This window comes from Embiotoca jacksoni, unplaced genomic scaffold, assembly GCF_022577435.1.
Source record: "Embiotoca jacksoni isolate LCO1_2020_lvr unplaced genomic scaffold, fEmbJac1.0.p SCAF_3, whole genome shotgun sequence".
Taxonomy (NCBI): Eukaryota; Metazoa; Chordata; class Actinopteri; family Embiotocidae; genus Embiotoca; species Embiotoca jacksoni.
Genome location: NW_027185381.1, coordinates 24,794,054 through 24,819,223, shown reverse-complemented (window position 1 = coordinate 24,819,223; position 25,170 = coordinate 24,794,054). Strand labels below are relative to the sequence as shown.

At 41.7% G+C, this 25,170-nt stretch overlaps 3 protein-coding genes across 5 annotated transcripts in view; all 3 read left to right on the top strand.

Annotated features, from left to right (window-relative positions):
• Positions 1-3,402, top strand: part of far1 (fatty acyl CoA reductase 1) — a 23,421-nt gene extending 20,019 nt beyond the window's left edge. For all 3 annotated transcript variants that reach the window (XM_069162628.1, XM_069162626.1, XM_069162627.1), the window contains exon 13: positions 211-3,402. In XM_069162628.1, the coding sequence (XP_069018729.1) occupies positions 211-370 (160 nt within the window). In that variant the 3' untranslated portion in view covers positions 371-3,402. The remainder of the gene's footprint in view (positions 1-210) is intronic.
• A 2,978-nt stretch (positions 3,403-6,380) lies between these two features.
• Positions 6,381-18,014, top strand: LOC138205993 (ovochymase-2). The gene is made up of 17 exons (XM_069162403.1): positions 6,381-6,415; positions 6,505-6,667; positions 6,788-6,885; positions 7,561-7,658; positions 7,772-7,944; positions 8,043-8,138; positions 8,239-8,417; positions 8,941-9,142; positions 10,157-10,186; positions 10,362-10,452; positions 10,649-10,782; positions 11,693-11,836; positions 12,247-12,371; positions 12,468-12,804; positions 13,979-14,056; positions 15,019-15,074; positions 17,784-18,014. The coding sequence occupies exons 2-17, from the start codon at positions 6,598-6,600 to the stop codon at positions 18,012-18,014; spliced, it is 2,142 nt and encodes a 713-aa protein (XP_069018504.1). The 5' UTR covers positions 6,381-6,415; positions 6,505-6,597.
• A 1,708-nt stretch (positions 18,015-19,722) lies between these two features.
• On the top strand, positions 19,723-25,104 carry cyb5r2 (cytochrome b5 reductase 2). Its single transcript, XM_069162254.1, has 9 exons — positions 19,723-19,794; positions 20,015-20,188; positions 20,781-20,853; positions 21,737-21,843; positions 22,572-22,701; positions 22,863-22,946; positions 23,336-23,421; positions 23,546-23,645; positions 24,895-25,104. The coding sequence occupies exons 1-9, from the start codon at positions 19,780-19,782 to the stop codon at positions 25,065-25,067; spliced, it is 942 nt and encodes a 313-aa protein (XP_069018355.1). The 5' UTR covers positions 19,723-19,779; the 3' UTR covers positions 25,068-25,104.
• Positions 25,105-25,170: the final 66 nt, after the last annotated feature.

Here is a 25,170-nt window from a genome sequence, read left to right as displayed (position 1 = left end):
TTATTATTATTATTATTATTATTTCTAGTGCATGATATTTGAAACGGTAATCCTCTCGTGGGAATATTTGAAACGAGTAATTAAAAGGGAAAGAGCACTCACGAAGGTTGTGAGGAAGCAGAGCATGCTGGGATTTTGATTGTTTTTTTTGTTGTTGTTTTTTTTTACACATTGAACTACATTTTTTTTCTCCTCCTCTCGCTCCTCCAGGCTGAGGAACATCCGCTACACCTTCAACACCGTCCTGGTGGTGCTCATCTGGCGCGTCTTCATCGCCCGCTCCCAGATGGCGCGAAACATCTGGTACTTCGTGGTGAGCCTCTGCTTCAAATTCCTGTCGTACTTCAGGGCTTCCTCCACCATGAGATAATGAGGCGGGGTCGGCGGGGGGGGGGCGGAGTCACGGCGGGTGGCGGTGGTCGCGGAGGGGCGAAGAAACGAAGAAAAACCTGCTTGGCCGTGGACGAGGAGCGGCGGCTGAACTCGGAAGCCCTTAAAAGCTGTTTGACTTCGGCGCCGTGGTTTGTTTTTTTTGTTTTTGTTTTTTTGTTTTTTTGTTGTTGTTGGTTTTTTTTTTTAACGCAAGACGAGCCTGGGAGTCACCTGGGATCTCTCTCCGACCCCATCTCATCAAAACCCCACCGGGACATCGTGGATTTATCTCGAAGCCTCGTTCTGGAGCACTTCGCTCCAAAAAAAAACTTCGCTCCGCTTTCGTTTCTTTCTGCTCGTCTGACTAGAAAAACAACAACAACAACAACAACAACAACTGGAAAAGTTCTTGGCTTGTTTTTTTGTGTTTATTTTTTAACCTGGTCCAAGGCTTTGTTCCCTGTTGGTCTAAAGTGTGTTTACAACTGCAGTTGTAAATTCTCTGCTGTCACTCCATTTCGTTTCCTTTTGGGTTTTTTTGTTTGTTTTGTTTTTGTTTTTGTTTAATCCCTTGCACTCGTCAGTTTTATGGTATTCATTTAAGAGTGTGTAATCGGAAAGCAGCGTTTTGTTCTGTAGAGCTTGGTTGTTGTTTTTTTTACCCCCTCCACTCCACCCCCACCACCTCACCCACCCAATTCCAACCAAGCGCAACGTAGATTGTAAAACGACGGCTTTAACCCAGTGCCTACAAACTCTTGGATTTATTGTCGCGTCAGCAGATTCTCGCAAAAATCAAGCTTCTGCAGGTTCCTTTTTTTCGTCACGTCCGAAAAGTCTTGAAGCTTCTTCTTTTTTTTTTTTTGTCGTCGTCGTCGTTATTCGCCAAAGTACCTCTTAGCTAGCCCGACTCGTAGCTCAGTTTGAGGACGAGACGTTTGGAGTTGAGAGGAGAAATAACGTCACTTTCTTTTTCCTTTTCTTTTTTTTCCGCAGTACGCTTGGAAATTAACCGCATTTTATTTATTTTTTTTCCAGTTCTGTAAATCGATGGTTAAACGTAGGCGATGGTGCTCGTACGCTAAAGTTTCAGGTAGCATCAACTGTAGCTAACCGTCTCGTTTTTCCTCTCCGCGAATAACTCGTGCGGGTCGTCGTCAGTCGCGTCATCGGTTCCTCCGCCGCCCGTGCCGCTTCTGTAAATACAGGTTAGATTTTTCTCGCCTCCGTGCTCCCGGATCGTCCCGTCTTGTATTTTTGTATCGCGACGAAAAGAAAAAAAACCCGTCACCATCCACGACACGATTTCAAGGCTTGTTACAGAGCTTCACACCGACGTTTTCTTAGATCGAATTCCTCGTGAGTTTTTATAGGAGTTTAACCCTCAACGCCATATCAAGTCTTATATTAACATGACCGAGGTTCACCTGTGCACTTTTTTTTTTTGTGTCGTCATATTCTGGCTTCTCTGTTACTGCGACCGCGGTTGTGCTTGCATGCTTGAGTGTCTTCGACCGCGCAGACGTGTTTTGTCCCGGAGTCATTAACGAATGTGATTTATTTCTTTGTTTTGTTTTTGTTTTTCCCCCTCGGCACTAGCCGTTTTTACATGCGTGATAAGCGGAAGAATAAAAAAATAAATAAATAACAAAAAAAAACAAACCTGAATCGTGCCTGAACCTTTCGTCGACAATGTGAAAAGAGAGCAAACCGGATCTATGTTTTTCTAATTATTTCATGTACAGTTCTATTCAGGTAGACTTCCAAATATATTAAAAAATTTAAAAAAAAAAAAAAGCAGATGTATTTTTATGCTGACGACATCGTGTGGATATTTTACCGTCGGAGCTCAGTTTCACTGCAAGTCGCTCGTCATTATACTATAATGTGTTTGTAAATGCGCCTTTTCTCCTTCACAGAATGTAATAGAATAACAGCCTGATATCTTTGCACATCCAGATTTTTTTTTTGTTCCCCCCTCTGACTCCGAAACCAGAAACTAACAATACTGTAATTGCCTGTAATTTTTTTTAATATCAAGCAAGCGTGTACATTTTCTTGTTTTTGTTGTGGGGGAGGACTGTCGGTTTTTTGTGGTTGTTGAACGGACGTCGTCACGCTCTTTTTGTGTTGTGTGTTGAGGAAGAAAGTAAGCGACTGGCTTTTCTTTCATCTTGTTCTTATGATTTTTGAGATGTGAGACGGATCAGTGGGTCCTTTTCATGTTCTCGCTTTTGATGTCGGGAACTCGGGACTACTGAATCGCAGAGGTTTGTTCATTAAAACCGTTAACATCAGCATCGACTCCCAAATGCTCACATTCGTTATTTAAATCATTTAAAGCCCCTGGAAGCGCGGTTTAAAATCTTTAAATATTACGTAAAATATTTATGACTAAACTATCAAAGTTGAAGGAATAATGTTTAAAAAAAAGCTGACAAAACTGAAAAATGACAGCGCCTGGCCAATAAATAATTCACCACGACACATTGCTGAACCTGAATGTGGAAATTTATAATTTGGCTTTCTGTATGGATTAAACTGGGAGATGGTTTTATAGGTGCTGTCAAACCGGCTGCTTCCCGTTTGCAGTATTTTATGTTAAACTAAGCTAAGCTAACGGGTTTCTGGAAAAATAAATATATTTTTCCCAAAATGTCAAACTGTTCCCATTTTAGAGTTGGAGCATTAAACATAATAATATCATAGTATTTTTCAACAACAACAACAACAAAAAAATAGCTGATGCTAATTTAGCTTCTCAGGACTGTATGGGTGCGGCTTGATCAGATTTGATTGACAGCGGCCTGAACTTTGACCTTTGACCAGTAAGAACAACAAAATTCTCCAATGTAAAATAACTAAAACGGCCGATCGACAAAAATATTATTTTAGGGCCCTTTTTATGAAGACTTTATTCAGATCTGTCATTTAACCGGGTTCATCTACAACGCTCATGATAACTCTGTATTTTCTTGGCTTCACATCGTTTCTTACAATTATTAAAGAAAATGTGTTTTCCTGCTCGAAGCTGTGTTGATGAACTGTTTTCATAAAGTAGAAATGTTACCCGTCTCTATTTTATTTTATTTTTGTATTTGTTTCTTTCCTCCTGTATGTTTTAGATTGGACGGCCTGTGTATTGATCACGTTACATCAAAGTAGGAGTGCTGGTTTTTATTTTATTTTGTATATTTTTTTTTTTCCTTTTTACTGCTCAAAACTTTGTGTTTGCTTCGTCTTCTTTTTTTGTATTTTTAAAGGTCAACAGAACGTGTGCTTTACGAGGAGATGTCCTCGTTCGTTCGCTCCTACTTCGAGCAGCGTGATGAATATCGGCCACAGTGATCACTTTAAGGTGGGAAAGGAGTCCTTGCCGGTCATATTCAATGTGAACCCCCCCCCCCCCCCCCCCCCCCCCAAATCCACCCTTCCCCAAATAATAACAAAAAAAAAAAAAAAAAAAAAACACATCAATGGGTGCCTTTTTTTTTGTTTGTAAACCAAATAGAAGGAATAAACTGTTTAATCCTCCTGCTGATCCAGAATTTTTTGATTTGATGTTTTTTCGGTGGCATCATCCGGAGTCGACGGTGCGATTTGACGGTGAAACCAAATGAAAAAGCGTCGGCGCTCGATGACCCGTTTCCTCCGGTGCGTGACGGATCTGTCCGCCACTCTCGCTCGCCGTGTGTGGGAAAAGCCAGATTAAAAGTGGAAGCTATTGAACGGCTCCATTAAGATTTAATGCCGGCGTTCGGGATTATACCCGACGCCGTGAATGGAAGGATTCGCCCCGTGCTCGTTTAAATTTTCTAAAAATAAAAAAAACGGGTTGTATTTCTGCTAAAGGAGGAAAGTAAAGAAAGGACATTTTAATCTTTGACTTCTGCGGATTTTTCGGTTTTGTCATCTATAAGACTCTGACTGATCCGTCCGTGGCCGCGGGTCCTCGCCCGGGTAACGTAAATACCGGTTCAACATGAACGGTCTGATCTGTCGCCCTCGCTTGACTCCGGTTGCTGAGGAAACGGGACGCTGGAGATTGGGTCTGGATTTTGTTTCACGCCGGAGAGGTTGTGTTTCGCGGGTGAAGGACCACAGCCGTCCCAACCGCATTTTAGAAAACAAAGATTGTATCATCCAAAAGTGATTCTTGGCTTAAGTTTTGGAACAAAACGCCATAAATACACGCAGTCCAGGCTGAGAACAAATAAAAGTAGTTTTATTGGAACAATTAGTCTCAATGCCTGTCTTTAGCTTTTATTTTACAGTCTTCTCTGTGTGGCTCTTAACTGCTCGTTGGCGTCTCTCCAGATCAGAGAAATCAATTTTTAACAAAGAAACGAGCCTCTAAAAACTAACCGCCTCTCAATTAAACATAAATAATTAATGCACATTAAACGGCTTCCTTTTAAAACCGTCTGATTCTCAGGAGGAAGCTGCTCTCGACACCGATCTGAATTCACCGCGCGATGGAGGAAACTTCTGGTTCCTCGAAGAGAGGTAAAGACAAAAGGCGACTGAACGATCTGTCGACGGGATGGCCTCGTTCTCAAGTACGGGTTTTTATTCCCTTCGTCCCGATGCTGAAAAACACTCTGTATTTTCATGCAACGCTTGGCAACAGCCACGCCGCCCTTGGCAGCTGTGGCCCCGGCAACCCGTGCCAAGCGCTGAGTCACATCCAGCCGTGGGCACCCCCGGTGGGGTCGGGGGCCACTGGGCTGCATAAACAGGAACCGGGAGGGGAGGGGTGGTGGGGAGGCTCAAGAGTGCGAAGCCACTGTGTGGAGTTGGGAAAATAACAAGAAGATTTACAATACAGATATTTAAATCGTTGTTGTTGTTGTTGTTTTTTTGTGGTCATTTGATTCAATGTCGATGAAAGATGATGTCACTCGTATAGCGACGAGCCCACAGACAATCACAGTTCCCCCCTCTCGGAGCCTTTCAGAGCGTCTTTCAGCCGGTTGTTTTGGTTTCCAGACTTCACCGCTCTCATTCAGATGCAGCAGCTGAACTCTGGGACAAAGATACGTTTTTTGGGTTTTTTTTTCCGAGTGAAGAAACTCAAATATCTCGCAGCTAGGAGTCGGTGGAGCCCAAAACGGAGCCGAAAGAGTAAATCATGTTTTGTTTTTTTACTCACAAAATTGCCGCACGAGTCAATTTCACAATTTCCACCTTTTAAAATGTGAGAATTTGCTTTGATTTCTTTTGAATAGTTTTGATTTTTTTTTTTTTTTTTACCTTTTTCTGTAATGTTACAAGCTTCCATTCATCTTTGTTTTTTTTTTTATGACATACCAGAGAAAAACATTAAAGTGCAAGCGCCTTAAAATTATACTTATTTTGTTACTTTCTGCCACAAAAAAAAAAAAACAAAAAAAACCATGTTGCAGCCGCTTATCTTATTTCCCAGACGGAGCCGGACGGACTTCTTGGAAATTTGTGTATCTCGGAAGAGCGGCTCAAAGATCGAAGGCATTAATTTGTAGAGAGGGTTTTCGAAAAATAAAAAAAAACACTTCTCGCCACAGAGAGCTGCTGCCTGGTGAGTAAAGACGACTTTTCATTTGTTGGCGGTCAGATCTGGTTTTTGTGTCTGACTCGAGCTGTTGTCCTTTCACAGATACAAAGCGGTTTAATCGTCACAAAGTGAATGCGGCGAGGGCTCCGTTTCCTGTATCTCGTAAAGCTCTAACCTCAAATGTCAGTGTTTCACAAATGGGCTCTTTGATGGGAGCATTAACAAAACCAAAAAAAAAAGCATTACAAGTGAAAGTCTTTGTCGAGAATAACACATTTGTTTGGACGTAATCTTTCATCTCAGACGTTTAAAAAATAGAAATCCAAAACTTCAACCCAAAATTGATCAGATTTTCCACGTTTTTCCTTTTCTCTTTTATCTGCACGTACGTCACAAGCTCTCCTCCCTCGAATCTTTGTCTGCATTTTATGACTGTTTCTCTCCCTTTTGAATGTTTTTTTTTTTCTTTTTTTTAGTTTTTACAGCAGCTGCCCTGTTTGTGTCTTTGAGGTAGGAATAAAAAAAAAAAACCTCCACTGGTTGACCTTGAGCTCACAAACACTCTCTTCGTTTCACTGCCGCTTTTGAACTCTTTACAGGCTCGTTATCGAGGACACCCTCGCGCACATAAAGGTGTTTTTTTTTTCCCCCCGTGTCCCCCACTAAGAGACACTCTCGATGCGTTTTGAGTGATGAGGACCGTCACCGCTCTGCTCTCTCTCTGTTTCTGGCTGAACGCCGGCCTCCATGCAGCTCAGACAAGTGAGTGACAGGATGCCATTTCCTTTCCCGAAATGAAATGAAATTACTTATTAGAGTTTTTGTTGTTGTTGTTGTTGTTGTTGTTTTAAATCATCCTGCTCCTCCCTCCCCCTCCGTCAGGTCCGAAGTGCGGCGTCCCTCAGGTGTCGAGCCCGGCGGTTCACTTTCTGAGGGTCGTGGGAGGGACCGAAGCCGCTCACGGATCACACCCATGGCTGGTCAGTTCGTCTGCTTCTTTCAGTTGTTTTTATTTTTGCTGCAATTACTTTTTGTTTTGTAAATTTTTTTTTTATCTCGTCACTTGGGGAAGTTTCTTCACTTGTTCTGCCCCGATGTTATCAGGCCGACCACTTCCTCTGTAATTGTTGTTTGCGGTGCATCACGTGGTGATAAGAAGTACGGTAATGGACCTCGCGCTGAATCATCGCAGTTGTATCAACTCACACAGTCATAATGTGGACGTTTGTGTTTATAGTTTGTGTGCGTGTGTATTTATTCTTTTTATTTATTTTATTGTCTCCGTATTTGTAATTTTTTTTCTTATTGTGTGCACCTTTTTCTTCCCGACTGCGTTTCTATAATATGAAATGCGGTTCGTTTACACATTTTATTCGTAACTGTATTGTAATATTGCTTAAATATAAACTGTGCGCACTGTAACGTGACAACAAGCCGTTCTGGCTTCACAATATCATATTGTTAGCGCGACAAACTGCACTTTTTTTTTTTTAAATGAATGTGGGTATCAGAATGGAACTATAGTGTAGTATAATGTTGTGGTGATGACGGATTTAAGTGTAATTATTCCTGATTTTGCTGAACTGGCAGAAAAGTGCTCGCTTGCTTAGCTGTTTCTCTTGATTTACTTCAAAATCGGTGTTATTTGTGTTCAGGTTTCCCTGCAGAACCGAGGCTCTCATTTCTGCGGAGGATCCATCCTGACCGACCGCTGGATCATGACGGCCGCTCACTGCTTCACGTCCCTCTCAGAGTATTAGATCGTTGCATCGTCGCAACATGTCGATACGAGTATTTCAAACGTGAGTGACGGGAGCCCGAACGTTTTTCTTTATTTTATTTTTTTATTTTTTTTCCCCCGTCTAGAGAATTTCTGGGTGGTCTGAGAGTCGTGGCGGGAGAGTTCGATTTGAAAGCAGACGACGAAGAGGAGCAGGTCTTCCCCATCAAGTCCGTCTCGGTCCATGAGAAGTACAGTCATGGTGTACCGATGAACTACGACATCGCTCTGGTAGAGCTGCAGCGACACATCCAAATGGGCAAGTTTCCCTTTTTTTTTTTTTTTTTATGATACGTTTCATATAGTTTGGTCTCATGATGAAATGGTGGAAGTCACCCTGTTTTTTTTTCAACGCAGGAGCTCGTGTCCAGCCGATATGTCTACCTCTGCCTGATGAGAATATCCCTCCTCTGTCCGGTTGCGTTGTGGGTGGATGGGGGAGGATGATGGAAAGTACGACAATTTCTCACGTTCGCCTTAAAAAAAAAAAATACAAATAAAAAAGGAAGGCTGAATCTTTTCCTCCGTTCGACCGTTTTCTGCTGTTTTCCAGGGGGTAGTCTTCCTGCGGTACTACGAGAGGTCCGATTGGACTTAGTGGAGCCGGCCAGATGTAAATATGTCCTCCAGACGGTCAAAAGTTCGATTCTGAGCCAGAGACTCGTCCGGCATCTGCCAGCCATGACCGTCGTGTGCGCCGGGCCGGAGAGAGGAGGGCGAGACGCCTGCCAGGTGCGTAAAGACCGATACCTTTCTCAAACAGGCGTCTCCAACCGGTGGCTCGCGAGCTACCGGGAGCCCGTTCACCCGTTTCCGAGTAGCTCGCGGGAGTTTTTTTTCCAACAATATGCGGTGCTTCTCACACGTCGACTTACTTGGGCAATCGATTTCTGCATTTTTTTGGTCATTTATTTAGTATTTAATCTGTCCGAGAGAACGCATGAAAGCAAACGTTGTCAGTGCGGCTGAGGTTAAGCTCCGCCCATCGTGTAACACACACAGATCAGAGGACACAAACGCAGCAGAGACTCTCTAGAAAATGTGTGTTGAGTGTCAATTTGTTATTGTTCACACAACAGAAGCTTGTTCAGCTAGTTTTGGGGTGGAGTTCAGCTATGTGAATAAATGATACACGCTTCGTTTTGAGCCCACTTCGGCCTGGAAGCAGTGGAGCTTTATTAACATGGGAATCAGCGGTTGTAATTCCACTGGGCTGTTTCTCTGCTCGTCCCGTTACTCTCCGTCCTCTCTCCAGGGAGACTCCGGGGGTCCTCTGGTATGTCCGGCCGGGTCGGGAGGCGGTCTCTGGGTGGTGCTGGGCGTCACTTCCTGGGGTAAAGGATGCGGTCGGAGGTGGGGGGACAACAACGGCCTCCCCCCCTCTGTCAGAGGATCTCCGGGGATCTTCACCGACGTCAGGCTGCTGCTGCCCTGGATCAAGAGTAAACTGAGAGATGGTAGGTTTATCGTGCGATTATAATAATCAGTCAGGAGTCCCAGATTATGGTTATATGTAAATATTTGACACTTATTTATTAACGTCCGGATCGCATGAGACAACATGAGAATTAATCCATGTTGATACACACTGAGCATTTGACTCTGTGGTGACCCGCGTAAAGTATTGAATGTCCGTGTTGAGGATCGGGTCGGTTGGTTGGGTTACTGTTGACTTGTAGACTCGTGAGGGACATTTTACTGTCAGACTAACGCTGACATATTATTAACTTTTGAAGTTTGGATGGCAAGCTGTTCCTTATTTAACATCCAGAATTTTTGTTGTTGTGTTTGTGTCACAAAAAAAACCAAAAACTTAAACCTGTTTCTCCATCTTGTTTTAACATTTCCTTTAGTATTGACATTTTATTAGTATTTACAGTTAAGTCCCTTTTGTGATATGCTTTTTTTTTTTTTTTTGACACCGATATTTTAATCAGGCTGTTCTTTGTGTTTCTTTTAACATTTTCTAAATTTAGTTCTCATTTTTTGCGTGTTTTGTTTAAGTGTACTGGGATCATGAATTAACTGTCACCACAATTAGCACAGTTTTTTTTTATAAAATGAAAAGAAGGAGCGACATAAAAAAAAATTAAAAAAAAAAATACCGTTTTAACTTTCCAGCAATGCATGCTGGGATTTATGTAAATATGCTTGTTTTGCATCTTTAAAAACGTATTTTTCAAGACCTCAAATTAGAAGAATTATTTTTTTTGATATAATATAATAATAAAAAAAATGCACATTTTAAATTAATAAACCATATCTTTACATAAAAATAAAATGACAAAGGAGTAGTTAACGCCACTAACTTCCCGTATGATGCTTTAAAGAGTAATTTGTAGAATACATACAGCATCTAACGCAGGTGTTTTGTACGCAGCTAGACCAGGAAATATTCATTCACTGGTAAAAATATTTTTTCTTCCTCACATTTAAATTCTCTTTTCCTCCCCGTGTGTTGTTCACTTCAGCCGAGCAGCAGCAGGGAGCAACTTCATCCGGTGAGTTGTTTTTCCGTCTCATCACAGCAACTCTTATTCATCTATATTTCATAATGTGCACATGCTTCTTTGAAGTATGATACCGCGTGCATGTGTGTTTATATGTGTGTGTGTGTGTGTGTGTGTGTGTGTGTGTGTGTGTGTGTGTGTGTGTGTGTGTGTGTGTGTGTGCCAGCACTCTGCAGTGCGAGAGACGGGCCTGCATCTGACAGCGAGGGGCTAATCAGAAACCCCACCCACCCTGGCGATTGCTATGACAACAACCAGTGAGTGGCACTTCAGAGACGAAGACAGTTGTGATTGCGACTTAAACACAATAAAAAAAAAAAAAAACGATATTATATGTCATTTTACACCCTTTAACGTTTGTAACTTCTGGAAACGGAAATATGAAAAAATAAACATCCGGAGAAGGAAATTGTATGAATATAAAAAAAAAAAAGATCGTGCGTCTCTCCGCAGGTTGTGTTTGTGGAGCGTCAGTGTTCCTCCGGGTTTTAGCATCCTGTTGGAGTTTGATCATTTCCACCTGGAGAACGACTCGTACTGTCGCTACGATCGGCTCACTGTTTCCGTGGCGACCCACGGGCCTGTCGGTGAGTCTCACATCACCACTTTTGCGTTCACACTTTAACCTTTTAACCTTGTTCTGAAATCTCAGCGGCATCATTTAAATCACTGCCTAAAACTTCAATCTTTATCAAAACGCCTTTGTTGCAGTTTTGTCTCTAAAACAATATTGCTTCTGTACTTATTGTTTGGTTGCATTTGCATCCTGTACTTTTATTTGCCTGTTTTGATTTATTTCATTGTTCTGAATTGTTTCATTTAAATTATTCCGATGAAAAACACTTTGTAAGATTTTTTTTTTTTTTTTTTTTAAGTAGTTTGTTATTCTTTTTTTTTTTTTTTTACAATTATCAATCAAAACTGAACATTATTCTAACCTTAAACCAAGTCTTCATCCTAAAATGTAACTTATAATACGGGGACTTCAGCAATAGAAGTAAAAAAAACAAGAGTGACACTTGTCAGTTGCATAAATACCTCTGGAAATGCAACACTTTAGGATATACGCCTATTTGCTTTATTTCCATAAGTGAAATGAGGGAAAAATATATTGTCAAAAATAGTGATTTTAGAAATAGTTTGGTGTTTTAAAAAAAAACAACAGTTTATCCTTTCAACCGGTCAAATGCGATTTGAAAGGTTTTATTTTGACCGTATGAAGCCGTTACATTTGAGACTCCAGTTCCATATTTATTGCACCGGCAAAGGATTTATATCAATTTTGGGTATTTTACACATCGTCGGAAAACAAAAGGGGGGTTTGTTTCTCGAAATGTTCAACTCCAAAACAACCGAGCCGGACGTTTAAATATCTACAAATGCTGAGAGTCCATTCACCGAATCTAAAAAAAAGTTAAACGACATTTTTTTTGTTATCCTCTTGCCATCTTTTTTGTTGTTGTTGTTGTTGTTGTTGTTGCCTTTTCTGTTTTACAGCGGTGTTCTGCGGAAGCGTCCGACCCGGTCCGGTGCTTCTAAATAATTCCCAGAATGCCTCGCTTCTCTTCTCCTCTGACGTTAGCGGAGCCGGGAGCGGCTTCGTAATCAGGCACCGTGCTGTCAGGGGACGCGCTCATCCCGGTGGGACACGCAACACACACACACACACACACACACACACACACACACAGTGTGTACATCATGCTCAGGGCAGTTTTTACAGTGTGATAAACTTTAAACTATATAAAACTACTTACATGGGTCACGCACAGTTTTTACACTTTTATTGTGTCTGTTGATTGCGGTTGTCGTAGCAACCAGCGAGTTGGGGCGAGGCGGAGGCCCCGTGACACCATAATTAGCTGTACAAGACAACCATAAACACACACACACACACACACACACACACACGCACACACACACACACACACTGTCTGTCTTCTCTAAGTATTATTGCTCAGTGTGGCTTGTGTGTGTGTGTGTGTGTGTGTGTGTGTGTGTGTGTGCGTGCGTGTGTGTGTGTGTGTGTGTGTGTGTGCGCGTGCGACCAGGATGCGGAGCCGTCGTCCTGGTCGTCGATCAGACCGCCGTCCGCAGCCTGAATTACCCACAATCCTACGGCAACGACTGCGTCCTCCGCTGGGTGGTGCACGCCCCGCGCGGCCACGTCGTCAAGGTGACACACGCAACTCATCCCCCCCCTCCCCCCCCCCGAAACTCTTCCTCATATGTAACAGTTGGTGAAGATTTCATGAATTTTCACTTCTTCCAGCTGGATTTCTCTGATTTCGACCTGGAGGAGTCCGACGGGTGTTTGTACGATTCCCTCGCCGTCCTGGGAGACGTGGAGGGAACAGAGGAGATAGGCGAGGACGCGTTGAACCTCGATTCCTCTCCCTCATTTGCTTTCTTTAAGTTTTTTTTTAATTATTATTATTTTGTATTCATGTATTCATTTCTGTCCTGTTGCTGTCCAGCGGTGCTGTGCGGCGGCGGCGTCCCTCCTCCCGTCCTGTCCTACCGCAGCGTCATGGTGCTCCGGTTCACGTCAGACAGCAGCGTGACGCGCCGCGGCTTCAGGGCCGCGCTGACCTTCGTCAGCGCCGCAGGTTTGTTCCTGGTGACGCGTGCCGGGCCGCTTAATGAGTGACCGCTGAACTCACGGAAAGTCCGTTAGTCTGGGTTCAGAGAACGTCACGTTGTTCCGTGACGACGTGCTGCTGCACCCCGACAAGGATCAAATGTCATTTTTACAGTCTGGTATGTACATGTATAATAGACCCATCAATATAGCAACTGGTTTTTTAAAAAAATATTCATATTTATATCCATATTATTTATTAAAAAAAAAATCAGAAAATGCAATAATTTCATAATTCATAAAATGACAAATTCATATATTTTTTTTATTAAATTCCCAGTGAAGTTTACTATTTTTTTTTAATATATATATACTGTTTTACCCAGTTTTAACCTTTTTTTTTTTGCAAGGAACCCTCAAATTTGGTCATCAAACACCTTTAAAACTTGTGACAAAGATGTTATGAAGGCCGGATATTTTACATAAGTGCCCTGAAACATCGGACGATATATCGATATCAGAATTTTTTTTTTTTGTACTCTAATATTGGTGTCAGCCTCAAAAACCCAGTTTTAGTTGATCTCTGATGATAAATAACCGAATGGAGAAAAATGTACGCCTCGTGGAGCAATAAAAGTAAAACTGTCAAATGAAAATGATTAACAATAATGTAAATGCTGTTATTGTTTGTGATTAGGGTATTTGTATTTGTTTTGCAAATACAATCCTGTTTCCCCAAAACATTTGAGACGCTGTGTGAAAATGTGATGACTTGCAAATCACGTAAACCCAAATTTAATTAAGAAATAGACCAAAAGCAACATATCACATGTTGAAAGAGACATTTTCATAGTTTTATGAAAACCATGTGCTCCTTTTTGAATTTGATGACAGCAACACGTTTTTATTTACATTTTTCACAGAGTGCCAATTTTTTTCTTTGGGTGGGGGGGAACCGCGTTATTTTTATTTTCACCTTTTACAAAAATCCTACTTTTTGCTCGTTTAAACTACACACCTGATATCATAATAAAACGTGCCTGCGCTACCTTCGAGCACCGACATGTTGGCCTCCATAAAAGTATTTCTTCCCGACCTGGCAAACCCAAACTTTAAAATATTCAGACATAAATTAAAGTAAAAGCTAGAAATGAATAAAACTGTTGAATCCTGTTTTTCACTCTTTTTTTTTTTTTCTGCAGATCTTCATCGGGACAAAACAGATGTGGAGGATCCTCCAGATGTTTCGACAGCTAACCGGCGACACGCGACATCCGACGGTTTGTAGTTTGTGTCATCTTTGTTTCTCGGAAGAAAGAAAACGGTCAGTTTATGAGCAGCTTTAGTGTCCCTGCCGCCGAGGAGTCCTCGGGCAAGGCGTTAACCGTTCAGCCGCTGCGGGTGGAGCTGCTCGTTTGTTCTCCGGGCGGAGTCAGTGAACGGTAGTTTGACGGCTTCGCCGCCGCTGTTACGCGCCCGGCAAACGCTGCGTCGGAGGCATTTAGGACGTCGGTGGGAAATTTAACGCCGAGTCGTGAGAACACGGCGGAGCGTTCACTGACACACAACCCTCAAAATATTGTTTCTACCGTGTGTTTTTTTTAAAAATTCATTTCAGATGGGATCGTTTCCTTTTTTCTATCTTTATCTCCGTGTTTTCTAAAAACAAACGCGTTCCGCAAACTAAATATTTCAAGTTTGGGCTGTTAAAAAAAAAAAGAAAAGACACAAATATAATTCAGTCTCCACATGAGGGGGAGGGTGGGTGGGGGGGGGGACCCGTACCGTAACGCCACGGCTAGTCGTATTTAAAGTCCTAGCGGCGGCCAGCTTGACCGGTTTGGCTTTTAACACGACACGGTGATAAAATCTTAAAAACGTATCGATATCTTTTTTCATGATATCTTACTTACAATGAGACGGAGCTAGCTGAGCAGTTTAGTGTTTCTTCAGTTTGAGAAACCATCTCCAGAAAGCAATAAAACAGACTAGAGCTCGTCTCCGTTGCTAGGGTCGTTGTTAAGGGTCCCCCCACCCCTCCCTTCACCCCTCCATCATCGCCCTCGCCGCCCCCCCCCCCTCCACCCTCACCCCCCCCCCGCTTATTTTCAAAAGCGTTTTCCACATTCACAGCTATAATTGTAGGTTGAATATGTCTAATTAACAAAAATAAATAAATAAAATACAATATTTGAATTGTCACGTTTCAAGACACTCGTACAAAACATCAACTTTTTTTTAGCGTCTAAAATTCTTCGTGTGAGATCCTCCTCCGCGCCACCTCTGGATCTGCACACTGTAAGTACACAAACACACACACACACACACACACACACACACACACACACACACACACACACACACACACCGAACACACAGCATAAGTCAGTCATTCACTACAGTTTTTTTCCCTTTTTCAGTAACTGTACTGTTCATTCAAGGTGTTTCTGCTCGCCTTTATTCCTCCCAGAAACACGTAATCCCCTCAGCAGGCTGCGACTGATGACAGCAAGCCCTGAGAAACAGGGTGTGTGTGTGTGTGTGTGTGTGTGTGTGTGTGTGTGTGTGTGTGTGTGTGTGTGTGTGTGTGTGTGTGTGTTTTCGTTAAGCAAATTCACTTTTATCTCCTCTTAAATATCGTGCCCCCTCACTGATTTATTATTTATCTTCCTTTTAATTAGAACTCAAACTGGGTTATATTACTCTGCTTGGTTTCTGCACGATACATTTTTTTTTTTTTTTTACCTTCAGACTCGTCCTGTTTGTTTGTTTTTCGTCGCTTGTTTTCCTTCGGTGTCTCTCAACGCTCTTTAAAACCTCGACGCTCGTCTCTCATGTGTCTCCCAACGGTTTCGAACCTCACCACGCCCTGCACAATACCTCTGAGATGACAATACCTCTGCTTTCCCAGTGTGTGAAACTGGAAGCTCCTCCCACTCAGGTGTGCCCGACTCAAAACGAGAATTAGGTCGAAAAAAAAAAAAAGCCCACATACGCACTAACCGATCTTTGAAGTGTCGCCGGAAAGAACCGCAGCATGTGAACGCATCACCCGCCAAAATATCTGCAGCTTTGATTATTTTACCCAGAAATCAACGTGTTTTTGTGTCCTTTAACACACTCAATAAACACAACGACTTTCTTCTGCCCAGCAGCAGTTAGTGAAAAAAGAAAGACTTCTGTGTGGCGTTCAGGAGCAGCTGCGGCTTCCTCAGACACCTTTAATTTGAAAATCCTTTACGTCGGTAGGCCCCGCCCCCTCTTCCTCTAAGCAGCCAAGATGCCGTTTTAAAGGGGAACGTGTTCAGCGTTTTCCCGCCGTTTTGATTGCGTCATCCTGTTCCTTGTTTCTGTACAAGAAGACAGTTTGAACGCACTTATGTACTCAAAAAAGTGAGCGTTAGTATACAAGTGCAACATCTGGAACACAAGTACAACATCTGGAACGCAGCATGTGAGTACAGTTCGTATCAATGAAAACATATGCGATGCTTTTGCTTTAATTTGGATTCGTCTAAATTCATCTTAAAACATACAAAAAGGGAAAAAACAACAACAACAACAAGCATGATACTAACATGGGCCCCCAGGGCCAAACAAACACAACACTTCTCTGTTTTACCAGCCCCTCAGGTGCCAGTGAACGCAACACACGTCTGGACGTCCTGCAGGCAGAGATGAATATCACATGATGCAGCAGCACGGCCGTAACTCGTGTGTTTTTTGCCCGAGCGGGATGTTATTGCTCTCTTAATTCAAGGATATCACAATATTCAACTCGAAGAGAATTCTGTTTCATCGTCCCATCGATGATTTATCATGCTAGTCAGTAAAACAGCCCGATAAACACCTTAAAATATGAAAAAGTGATGACATTCTTAAAAATATTTAAAAAAAAATATTTTTATCATTTAATTCAATTGTTGTGATTTTAACACGTTGGGGTGGGGGACTTTTATTTTAGTCAGATGTGATTATTAAGGACACATTAACATCCACCACCATCGTTAACACAAAGCAATAGGTTAGGTTAGGTTAGGTAGTTACTTTATTAATCCCCAAGGGGAAATTTTTTTCGCTACAGCAGCATACAGGAAGCAATAAGATAAATTAGAATAATAAAAAGCAATAAAATAGCAGTAAAATAACGGGCCTGTTAGGTTATAATACATATAAACATTTGGTAAATGTCACTAAATGTGACCTTTGACCTCAGCAGAGACTCAAACTTTGGATGTTAAACACAACTTTAGGTTTTAAAGTCGGTCGAAAAATTTGTTCCAGGTAATGAGCATTGTGTGTATGTTGGTACAGGGCACCCTCTAGTGACACTTTATAGAAACTACAAGTGAAACCAGTAGTAATAAAAATGACATAATATGAATAATAATAGAACGACTCCCTGACGTGGAACCATTTATATAGAGTTTATTAAAAGTAAATGAAATATTTTTTTAATGTTTTATTTCCACTCATCTCACATTCCTTTTCCTCTTCCTGTGTATTTTGACCTCCAACCCCGTCACACACAAACACGCAGTTGCTGCTGCTTTTTTTTTTTTTCACTTATCATTTTTGCTTTTTTTTTTTGTTTTGTTTCTTCAGATAGATCCGATATAAAAATGTCGGCATGTACCAACTGTGTTCACACGGGAGCTGCCGACCGCCGAGCAGCTCCAGTCGGAGAGCAGTGCCTTGCTCAAAGGGCACTGTACTGTGGCTGTAAGGGAAGGGAGTGTTGTTTTGTTTTTTGAATGAAAAATTACAAATGATGTGTTTTTTCATTACAAAATACAAAGCAGAGATATCATATACTGTTTAAAACTGTATGAAATAGTTTTACTTTTTTAATTTTGATATTTGTCCCATAAAGTGTTCAGATTATTTCTAGTAAAACATTTTGCAAAATGGAGGGCTAACATAATGAGCCAAATAGATTATTCCAGGGTGACATGATTTATCCTGCCTGGGCCTGTTTATTGAGATCATGGACTCATTTGTTTCCAGGATGAAGTGGACCGTGAGACCTCAGAGGATCCCGGTCCTCACGTGGTCCGGGGGGTTCGGATGACGAATGCTGCAGCGCTGGATCCTCAGAGACTTCACAGTAACCTGGAGCCCCGAAGCAGGCGCCTCGCCTCCACTCTTTGGACCGCTTTTTTTTTTTTGGGGGGGGGGGGGGGGGGGGGGGGACAGAAAGCCGGACGTTTCAGTCATTTTGTCCAATTATTTATGTGATTCTATTTTTCCGCTTGTTCGCAAACTACTTTTCAACATATTCAGATTTTGAAGCACTATAGTGGCAGTTTATTGGAGCTGGAAGTTCATAGTTGATTCATGTGAAAATAAATGAACCAAAGCTTAACCTCAGACCTGTTTCTCCTCCAGGTGTGTCTCCTTTGTACCAAAACTCCCATTACAGACTAAATGAGTTGTTGAATTGATTTTAAGCGAATCGACATGTCTGCAGGGATCAACGTCATTTGTCGCCCCCGTTTTTAAAACCTGACTGAAACGTCTCAATAATAATCATAATTTTGGTGATTATCATGATTTTAGATGATTACGCCAAACAGCCAATCTGAACTGGATTGAAGTTTAAACAGCTGGAAATGGGAGAAAATAAAAAATGTCCATCAAAATGGACTCAGACAAACTTAAAACATCAGGACACGTTATCTTATGTTGAAATAGATTTGTAAAAAAAAAAAAATACTGGAAAATGTTTGATAAATTCATGAATTTAATCCCCCAAAAAAAGAACCTTTTCAATTAAGTTGAAACATATTTCACTTAATTAACAAATCCAAATAAACCAAACTTAATACAAAAGGTTTTACACAACAAAGGTTGTTCCATCAAGATCAAAACAAAATCTGGTAGAAGAACAAATATTTTTTTACTTCACGTAAAATGAAGGCAGCTCTTTCGCTCGTATCTTTAAATTGAAACGAGTTTGATTTTACAGTGCAAGGTTGACATTTGCGGAGCTGAATGTGTATTTGTGTCATACTTTTAATTTTTGACCAAATACCTACAACAACAAAAAAAAAGACGCTCACATCAAAAATGCATCAAAGCACAAGAACCACACGCTGAAGCACAGATTCGACTCGACTTGGTCATTTCCATTTCATGCTGCTGATGTTTAACTCCCCAATATTTAAATTTGTATTTAAATTACCAGGTTACTTTACAGGTTCTGATTTCACAAACAAAACACAGAGTGGAGCTGATAAAATATGATGCAAATTCAGTAAATCTATATCAGTAAAATGCTTTTTAATGCATCACTATGAGACTTTTGCATTAGTTATTGTTATTTTTCACTGCAGGAAAGTTGTACTACTTTTACAGTAAATAAACTGAATATTTCCTTCATCCACTTCTCCTCTTCAAACAAATAAAAAAAAAAACAACATGATTTGTGACAGAATTATTTTTGCACCCTGCTTTGCTTTTATTATTTATGTAGAATACTTGATCTGTTATTCTTTACAGATAAAGTTGATATGATCGCTGGTTTTAAAAGCAATGGGGGTCTCTCGAGGACATCCTTCATGTCTAAATTATGCTTTTACGCACATACAAATAAACTCTTTGAAAAGAAACAGATTGTGACATTTCTTCTAATAGTATTTTCTCTCCCCGTCGGTCTCAGCAGTGACATCGTCGTTATGTAATCCTCTCTCCCTCCCTCCCCCTCCTCCCTCCCCCCTTTACCCTCTCCTCCCTCCCCCCTTCTCCCCCTCCTCTCAGTGGTGTGATTTTGCACTCTGGGCTCTTTCACTTCTCTGAACACCACCTCTTGTACCATGTAGTGTCATGATCAGATCTCTCTCTTCCTATTGGTGCTTCGCGCAACACCGCCCCCCGGCCCCCCCTCCACCCCCCTTTCCAGCGGCAAGCCACGCCCCTTTAAAGCCCCGAGGTGTGGACTCTGGCCTCTCACGTTGTGTTGGAGGTGAAGGAATCTCTGCCACACTTTACTGCAGGTTAAACTATGGAGCAGACTTTGGTGAGAATACATTTTTGCTTAATTTCTTCCATTTTTTTTAAACATCTTCTCCTGAAAGTCCAGAAAACATTTAAAAAAAAAAAGATATTCACCTGCTCTCAAACCGATGGTGAATGTTAAAATTGGCAAAAATTTCAATGGACCCTGGTGGGGAAATCGTTTTGCTGTTTTTGTGCAGAACTGGAGGACCATTTAGTGTGTGATGTTTTTGTCCATGCAGGTGTCCCCGGCGGCGGCGGCGGCGGCGGCCCTCTTGGTGGTGGCGGTGACCGCGCTCTACTTCTTCCTGCGAGGCTCTGCAGAAGAAACGAAGAAGACGAAGAAGAAGAAGAAGCTGCCCGTCACTCTGCAGGATCCCACAGTGAAATATCCTCTCCCCCTGATGCACAAGCAGGTGGGCTGCAACTCACACACCTTTACGATCACACGCATCTTAGAAATAACAGAATGAGGTGGAATATTTTCTTCTTTTTTTTTTTAGTTGGCTAACCATCAATAAAAGTAAAATCTTTTTTTTTTTTTTGGAATTCAACTACATGTGTGAAGAAAGTTTTGTGACTCAAAAAAAAGTGAATTGTTTGTGAAATCTGACAAACTGAAGAGGACACTTACTTACCTGCAACTCTGACTGTTGCATTGTGGGGGAATGTAGGATCCAAGAATGAATGAGATGTAAAAGGCAAACCGTTTTGGACCTGTTTTAAAAAAAAGTCTTATAATATTTGTCCTCATGTGTGCATTTTGAATCCTTTATGACATGTTTTTTTTTTTTTCGTATTTCTTTAAACTGTCTTTTAAACAGGAGAAATAAAAGACAGTTTAAAGAAATACCAAATCCGAAAAGACAATTCTTACTTGACGTGTCGTATTTAACTGTTGCAAAAAAACTGGTTTATCGTCGGACAAATATACATGAAATATATCGCGTAAACACAAACTTTGTTGACTTTGTGCGGACTGTTTTTTTGCTTTTTGTCCTCGTGCAGGAAATCAGTCACGACACCAAGAAGTTTCGGTTCGGTCTTACGTCCGGGACTCACATCCTCGGACTGCCCGTCGGTATGGAAACACCGATCTTCTCTCTGCTCTTGTAAATAAATATCTTCACGAGAAAAAAAAAGAAAAAGAAAAGAAGTGGTTGTAGTTCGACTCCCACATTTTCAGCAACGGCAGTTTTTTTTTTTTAGTATTTCTTTAGTTACGTCTTCTAAATCTCTCGGCGACTGTCTTGAGCTTTCGTTTTAAAAGTGTCGTAAGCGACTAAAAACAATTATGAAAATGAAAAATGAACGATTTCCCTGATTTAAACACTGATGATACTTTCTTAATAGTAAAAAGTCAAATGTGGAGCAATAAAAAGTCACAAAAGTTACATATTTTTTATGATTTAGAGATGCTTTAAATGATGCTCCTCCCCTTTATCCTCCCCTCTGGTCCTCCCCTCTGTCCTCCCTTCTCGTCCTCCCTTCTCGTCCTCCCCTCCTCCCTATCCTCTCATCCTCCCCTCTTGTCCTCTCGCCCTCCCTTCTCGTCCTCCCCTCTGTCCTCCCCTCTCATTCTCTCGTCCTCCCCTCTGGTCCTCCCCTCTGTCCTATCCTCTGGTCCTCCCCTCTTGTCCTCTCGCCCTCCCTTCTTGTCCTCCCCTCTGGTCCTCCCCTCTGTCCTCCCCTCTCATCCTCTCGTCCTCCCCTCTGGTCCTCCCCTCTGTCCTATCCTCTCTTCCTCCCCTCTGTTCCTCCCCTCTTGTCTTCTCTCCCTCCCTTCTCGTCCTCTCCCCTGTCGTCCTCTGGTCCTCCCCTCTGGTCCTCCCCTCCGGTCCTCTCCTCTCGTCCTCCCTTCTCGTCCTCCCCTCTGTCCTATCCTCTCTTCCTCCCCTCTGGTCCTCCCCTCTTGTCCTCTCGTCCTCCCTTCTCGTCCTCTCGTCCTCCGTCCTCTCGTCCAGGTCAGCACGTGTACCTGTCGGCGAAGGTGAACGGCAGCCTGGTGGTCCGAGCCTACACTCCGGTCTCCAGCGACGAGAGCCAGGGACACGTGGACCTCGTGGTTAAAGTAGGACAGATAACCGTCACAGGAGACGTTCATCAGAAACATTAACTGACACACGACAACATATTCAGAGTCAACTGTCAATGAAATCTGCAAGGAGATCATGAATTTAAAAGATAATGTGTTCTCATCACTTTAACAATCAGTTTACAAGGGGGACAATCATCACAGATGTATATATTACTTTATACGTGGCTAATAAATCATTATAATACTTTATATATCAGTTATAGCCAATAAAGTCTGCAGATATAATCATTAATAAATCCTGTGATCCATCGGTTCTAAATTTCTGATTGTTTAAAGAACTAATATACAAACTGTTACACAACCATAGCTCCTATTTATGAGTTATAATCTTTATGACAAGACAAAGGTCGTGATTTTTTTTTTTTTTTTTTTTTTTTAACTAAGATTGACTTCTAAATGCAAATTGTAATTTTTGGACAATACTCTCTCAAAGCTGATGCACTAATATATTAATATATATTAACATAAACAAATGCCTAAAATGACTAAATGTAATGTGAAAAGGAGTCGATCGCAGTGATTAACTGAAAATGATCACAAACCTTGTAGTTGTTATTAAAATTTGTGTCGCCTCTCATTTTTGCCATATAATCTTAAAGTGGTAATAAAATCAGTGTTGCGTTTTTCATTTTAATGCACTATAGAGCTAATGGTGAAAATTAAATAATTCAATTTCCTGTCCTTTTGGGTGATGTCTCCAGGTTTACTACAAGAACTCCCACCCGTCCTTCCCCGACGGAGGAAAGATGTCTCAGCACCTGGACAACATGTCCATCGGGGACACCATTGACTTCCGAGGACCCAGTGGACTCCTGGTCTACAAGGGCAATAGTATGATGTTTGAAAAAAATATATATCTAAAAATGAGTGAAAACACTTTTGTTTTGTATGCAGTACGTTTTACCTGCTGTGACCAGCAGGGGGCGCTGTGGTACAGTAGAAGTCTGAACTGCTGCCATAACACTGAATGTTTTTGATCTCTTTTAAATCAGGTCAGTTTTCGATCCGACCCGACAAGAAGTCAGAGCCAAAAGTTCGGAAGTTCAAGCACGTCGGAATGATCGCCGGTGGAACAGGTTCATTTACAATTCAATTAAACCGTCACGAATACATTATTATATCAAATAATGCATGTGCTTTGTTCAGAGGCTGAAATCCCTGCAGAAAATGTATAAAATACCCTATAAAAGAGAAAAAGAAGTGATTCCAGCAATTGCATCGAGTCATATTTATGCTGTGTTTTAGATAACGTGGGTCAAGACAAAAAGAAAACTTCTGTGTATGTCGGTTTAGGACTCAATCCTGCAATGAAGTTGAACTTTTAAGAGTTTTTACAGCTCCACAGTTGACAATTTGACTTTATTGAAAAATGAGAAACAGACTCCATTTTACTTCTCCGTCATGCCTTCGGTTCGAAATAAATCTTCCCGTGAGACTTATTTCAGTGTCTCTGTCTCCGCCCCAGGTATCACTCCGATGCTCCAGTTAATCCGCCGGATCGCAGCCGACCCCGCCGACGGAACCGAGTGCTCGCTCATATTCGCCAACCAGGTCAAGCTGCGTGCTGGCATATTGTTCTGGGAATATTATTGTCTCATTGTTAAAGACTATAAACTGCACATGAATTGGGAAAACGCCTTGGAGAAATAACGTCTTTTATTTGCTCCTGTCTCAGACTGAGAAAGATATCTTGCTGAGGGAGGAGCTGGAGGAGGTGAAGAAGAACCATCCCGACAAAGTTAAGCTGTGGTTCACGCTGGACAGACCTCCGCAGGGTAAGACAGATGTGGCATTTTTACATCCAGAAGTGTGTATTTGACACCGTTGTGGTGTTTTATTTGCAGTCTTGATGTCCATAACAGACCCGGTATCACGGTAAATAGACACGCCTGTCCACTACAGCAAAGCGTGAAATAGACACGCCTGTCCACTACAGCAAAAGGTGAAATAGACACGCCCGTCCACTACAGCAAAAGGTGAAATAGTCACGCCTGTCCACTACAGCAAAAGGTGAAATAGACACGCCCGTCCACTACAACAAAGCGTGAAATAGTCACGCCTGTCCACTACAACAAAACGTGAAATAGTCACGCCTGTCTACTACAGCAAAGTGTGAAAAAAACACGCCTGTCCATTATAGCAAAACATGAAATAGATACGCCCGTCCACTACAGCGAAACGTGAAATAGTCACGCCTTCACACCAATTTTTTTTTTTTTTTTTTTTTTTTTTTTTTACTCTCTCTTCTGATTGGTCGAGTCCAAGTCAACCATAAATCAGATGAAAATGGATCGCTGTGTTTGCTACATGATGCACGACAACGTATCTAATGTCTTGTTTTGTATTTAATGTGTGCACGTAATTATACAAGACATTTTCATAACGGGGAACATTTTCCATGACTAATTTGTTATCATCACGGGAAGCCGAGCAAAGTCTTTAAAACTCAGGTCTTTCTGGTCTCTCTCTGCTCGTCATTCATCCCCTTGAATGAATCTCCGGGACGTAACACTGCTGAATATTCAGAGCGAGAAGAAAACCAAACAAAAGGCTTTCTCAGCTGTGAGCAAAAATCCCCGCCGAGGCCGAGGAGGTAGGAGAGAGAGACTTCCAACACCGGTGTTACAGTATAGCTTCCTTTGCATAATCCTTAAGAAGCGAGCGGAAATTAACGGGCATAATATAGTTGCGTAATCTCAGTCGTGAGTTGCTCGCTTGTGTTTTGTCTCGTCGTGTCTTCATTAGTTTACAACACAGAATAGAAAAACGCCGCAGCGCCCTTGATCATTATTCATTTGAAGGAGGTGTACCTGGTGTACCGGGGATTTATATTTATATTTATTTATTTTCAAGGGAAGTCCAAAGGGAAGTTAAAGATGCGAATAAACCATATACTTGTAGACATTTTTTACAGTTTTTTTTTTTTTTTAAATTGTGGTTGTTTGAATTTTTGCAGCTAAAAAAAAACAAACAGCAAATAACTGAAAATCTGTTAAAAAAAAACAAAACTTTGGTCCTTTCCAGACTGGAGCTACAGTTCAGGATTTGTGACCTGCGACATGATCCGGGACCACCTCCCCGCCCCGTCGGCCGACGCCCTCATCGTCCTCTGCGGCCCTCCGCCGATGATCCAGCTCGCCTGTCTGCCAAATCTGGACAAACTGGGACACAAAACAGAAAACATCTTCGCGTACTAGTGTTAACTTCCACAGCTGTTTTTTTTTTTTTTTTTTTTGAGCCACAAAAATCAACAATTAGTGATCAAACTACTTTTCAAAATCACAAACAGGTGTGTATCAC

Bases quoted from the DNA above. Each gene is read 5' to 3' on its own strand.
- LOC138205993 (XM_069162403.1), top strand. From the start codon at position 6,598: ATGAGGACCGTCACCGCTCTGCTCTCTCTCTGTTTCTGGCTGAACGCC. The intron at 11,837-12,246 runs GTGGGACACGCA...GCGTGCGACCAG, and splicing joins CAGGGGACGCGCTCATCCCG to GATGCGGAGCCGTCGTCCTG. The intron at 12,372-12,467 runs GTGACACACGCA...CACTTCTTCCAG, and splicing joins CGCGCGGCCACGTCGTCAAG to CTGGATTTCTCTGATTTCGA.
- cyb5r2 (XM_069162254.1), top strand. The intron at 20,189-20,780 runs GTGGGCTGCAAC...GTCCTCGTGCAG, and splicing joins TCCCCCTGATGCACAAGCAG to GAAATCAGTCACGACACCAA. The intron at 22,947-23,335 runs GTTCATTTACAA...TCTCCGCCCCAG, and splicing joins AATGATCGCCGGTGGAACAG to GTATCACTCCGATGCTCCAG.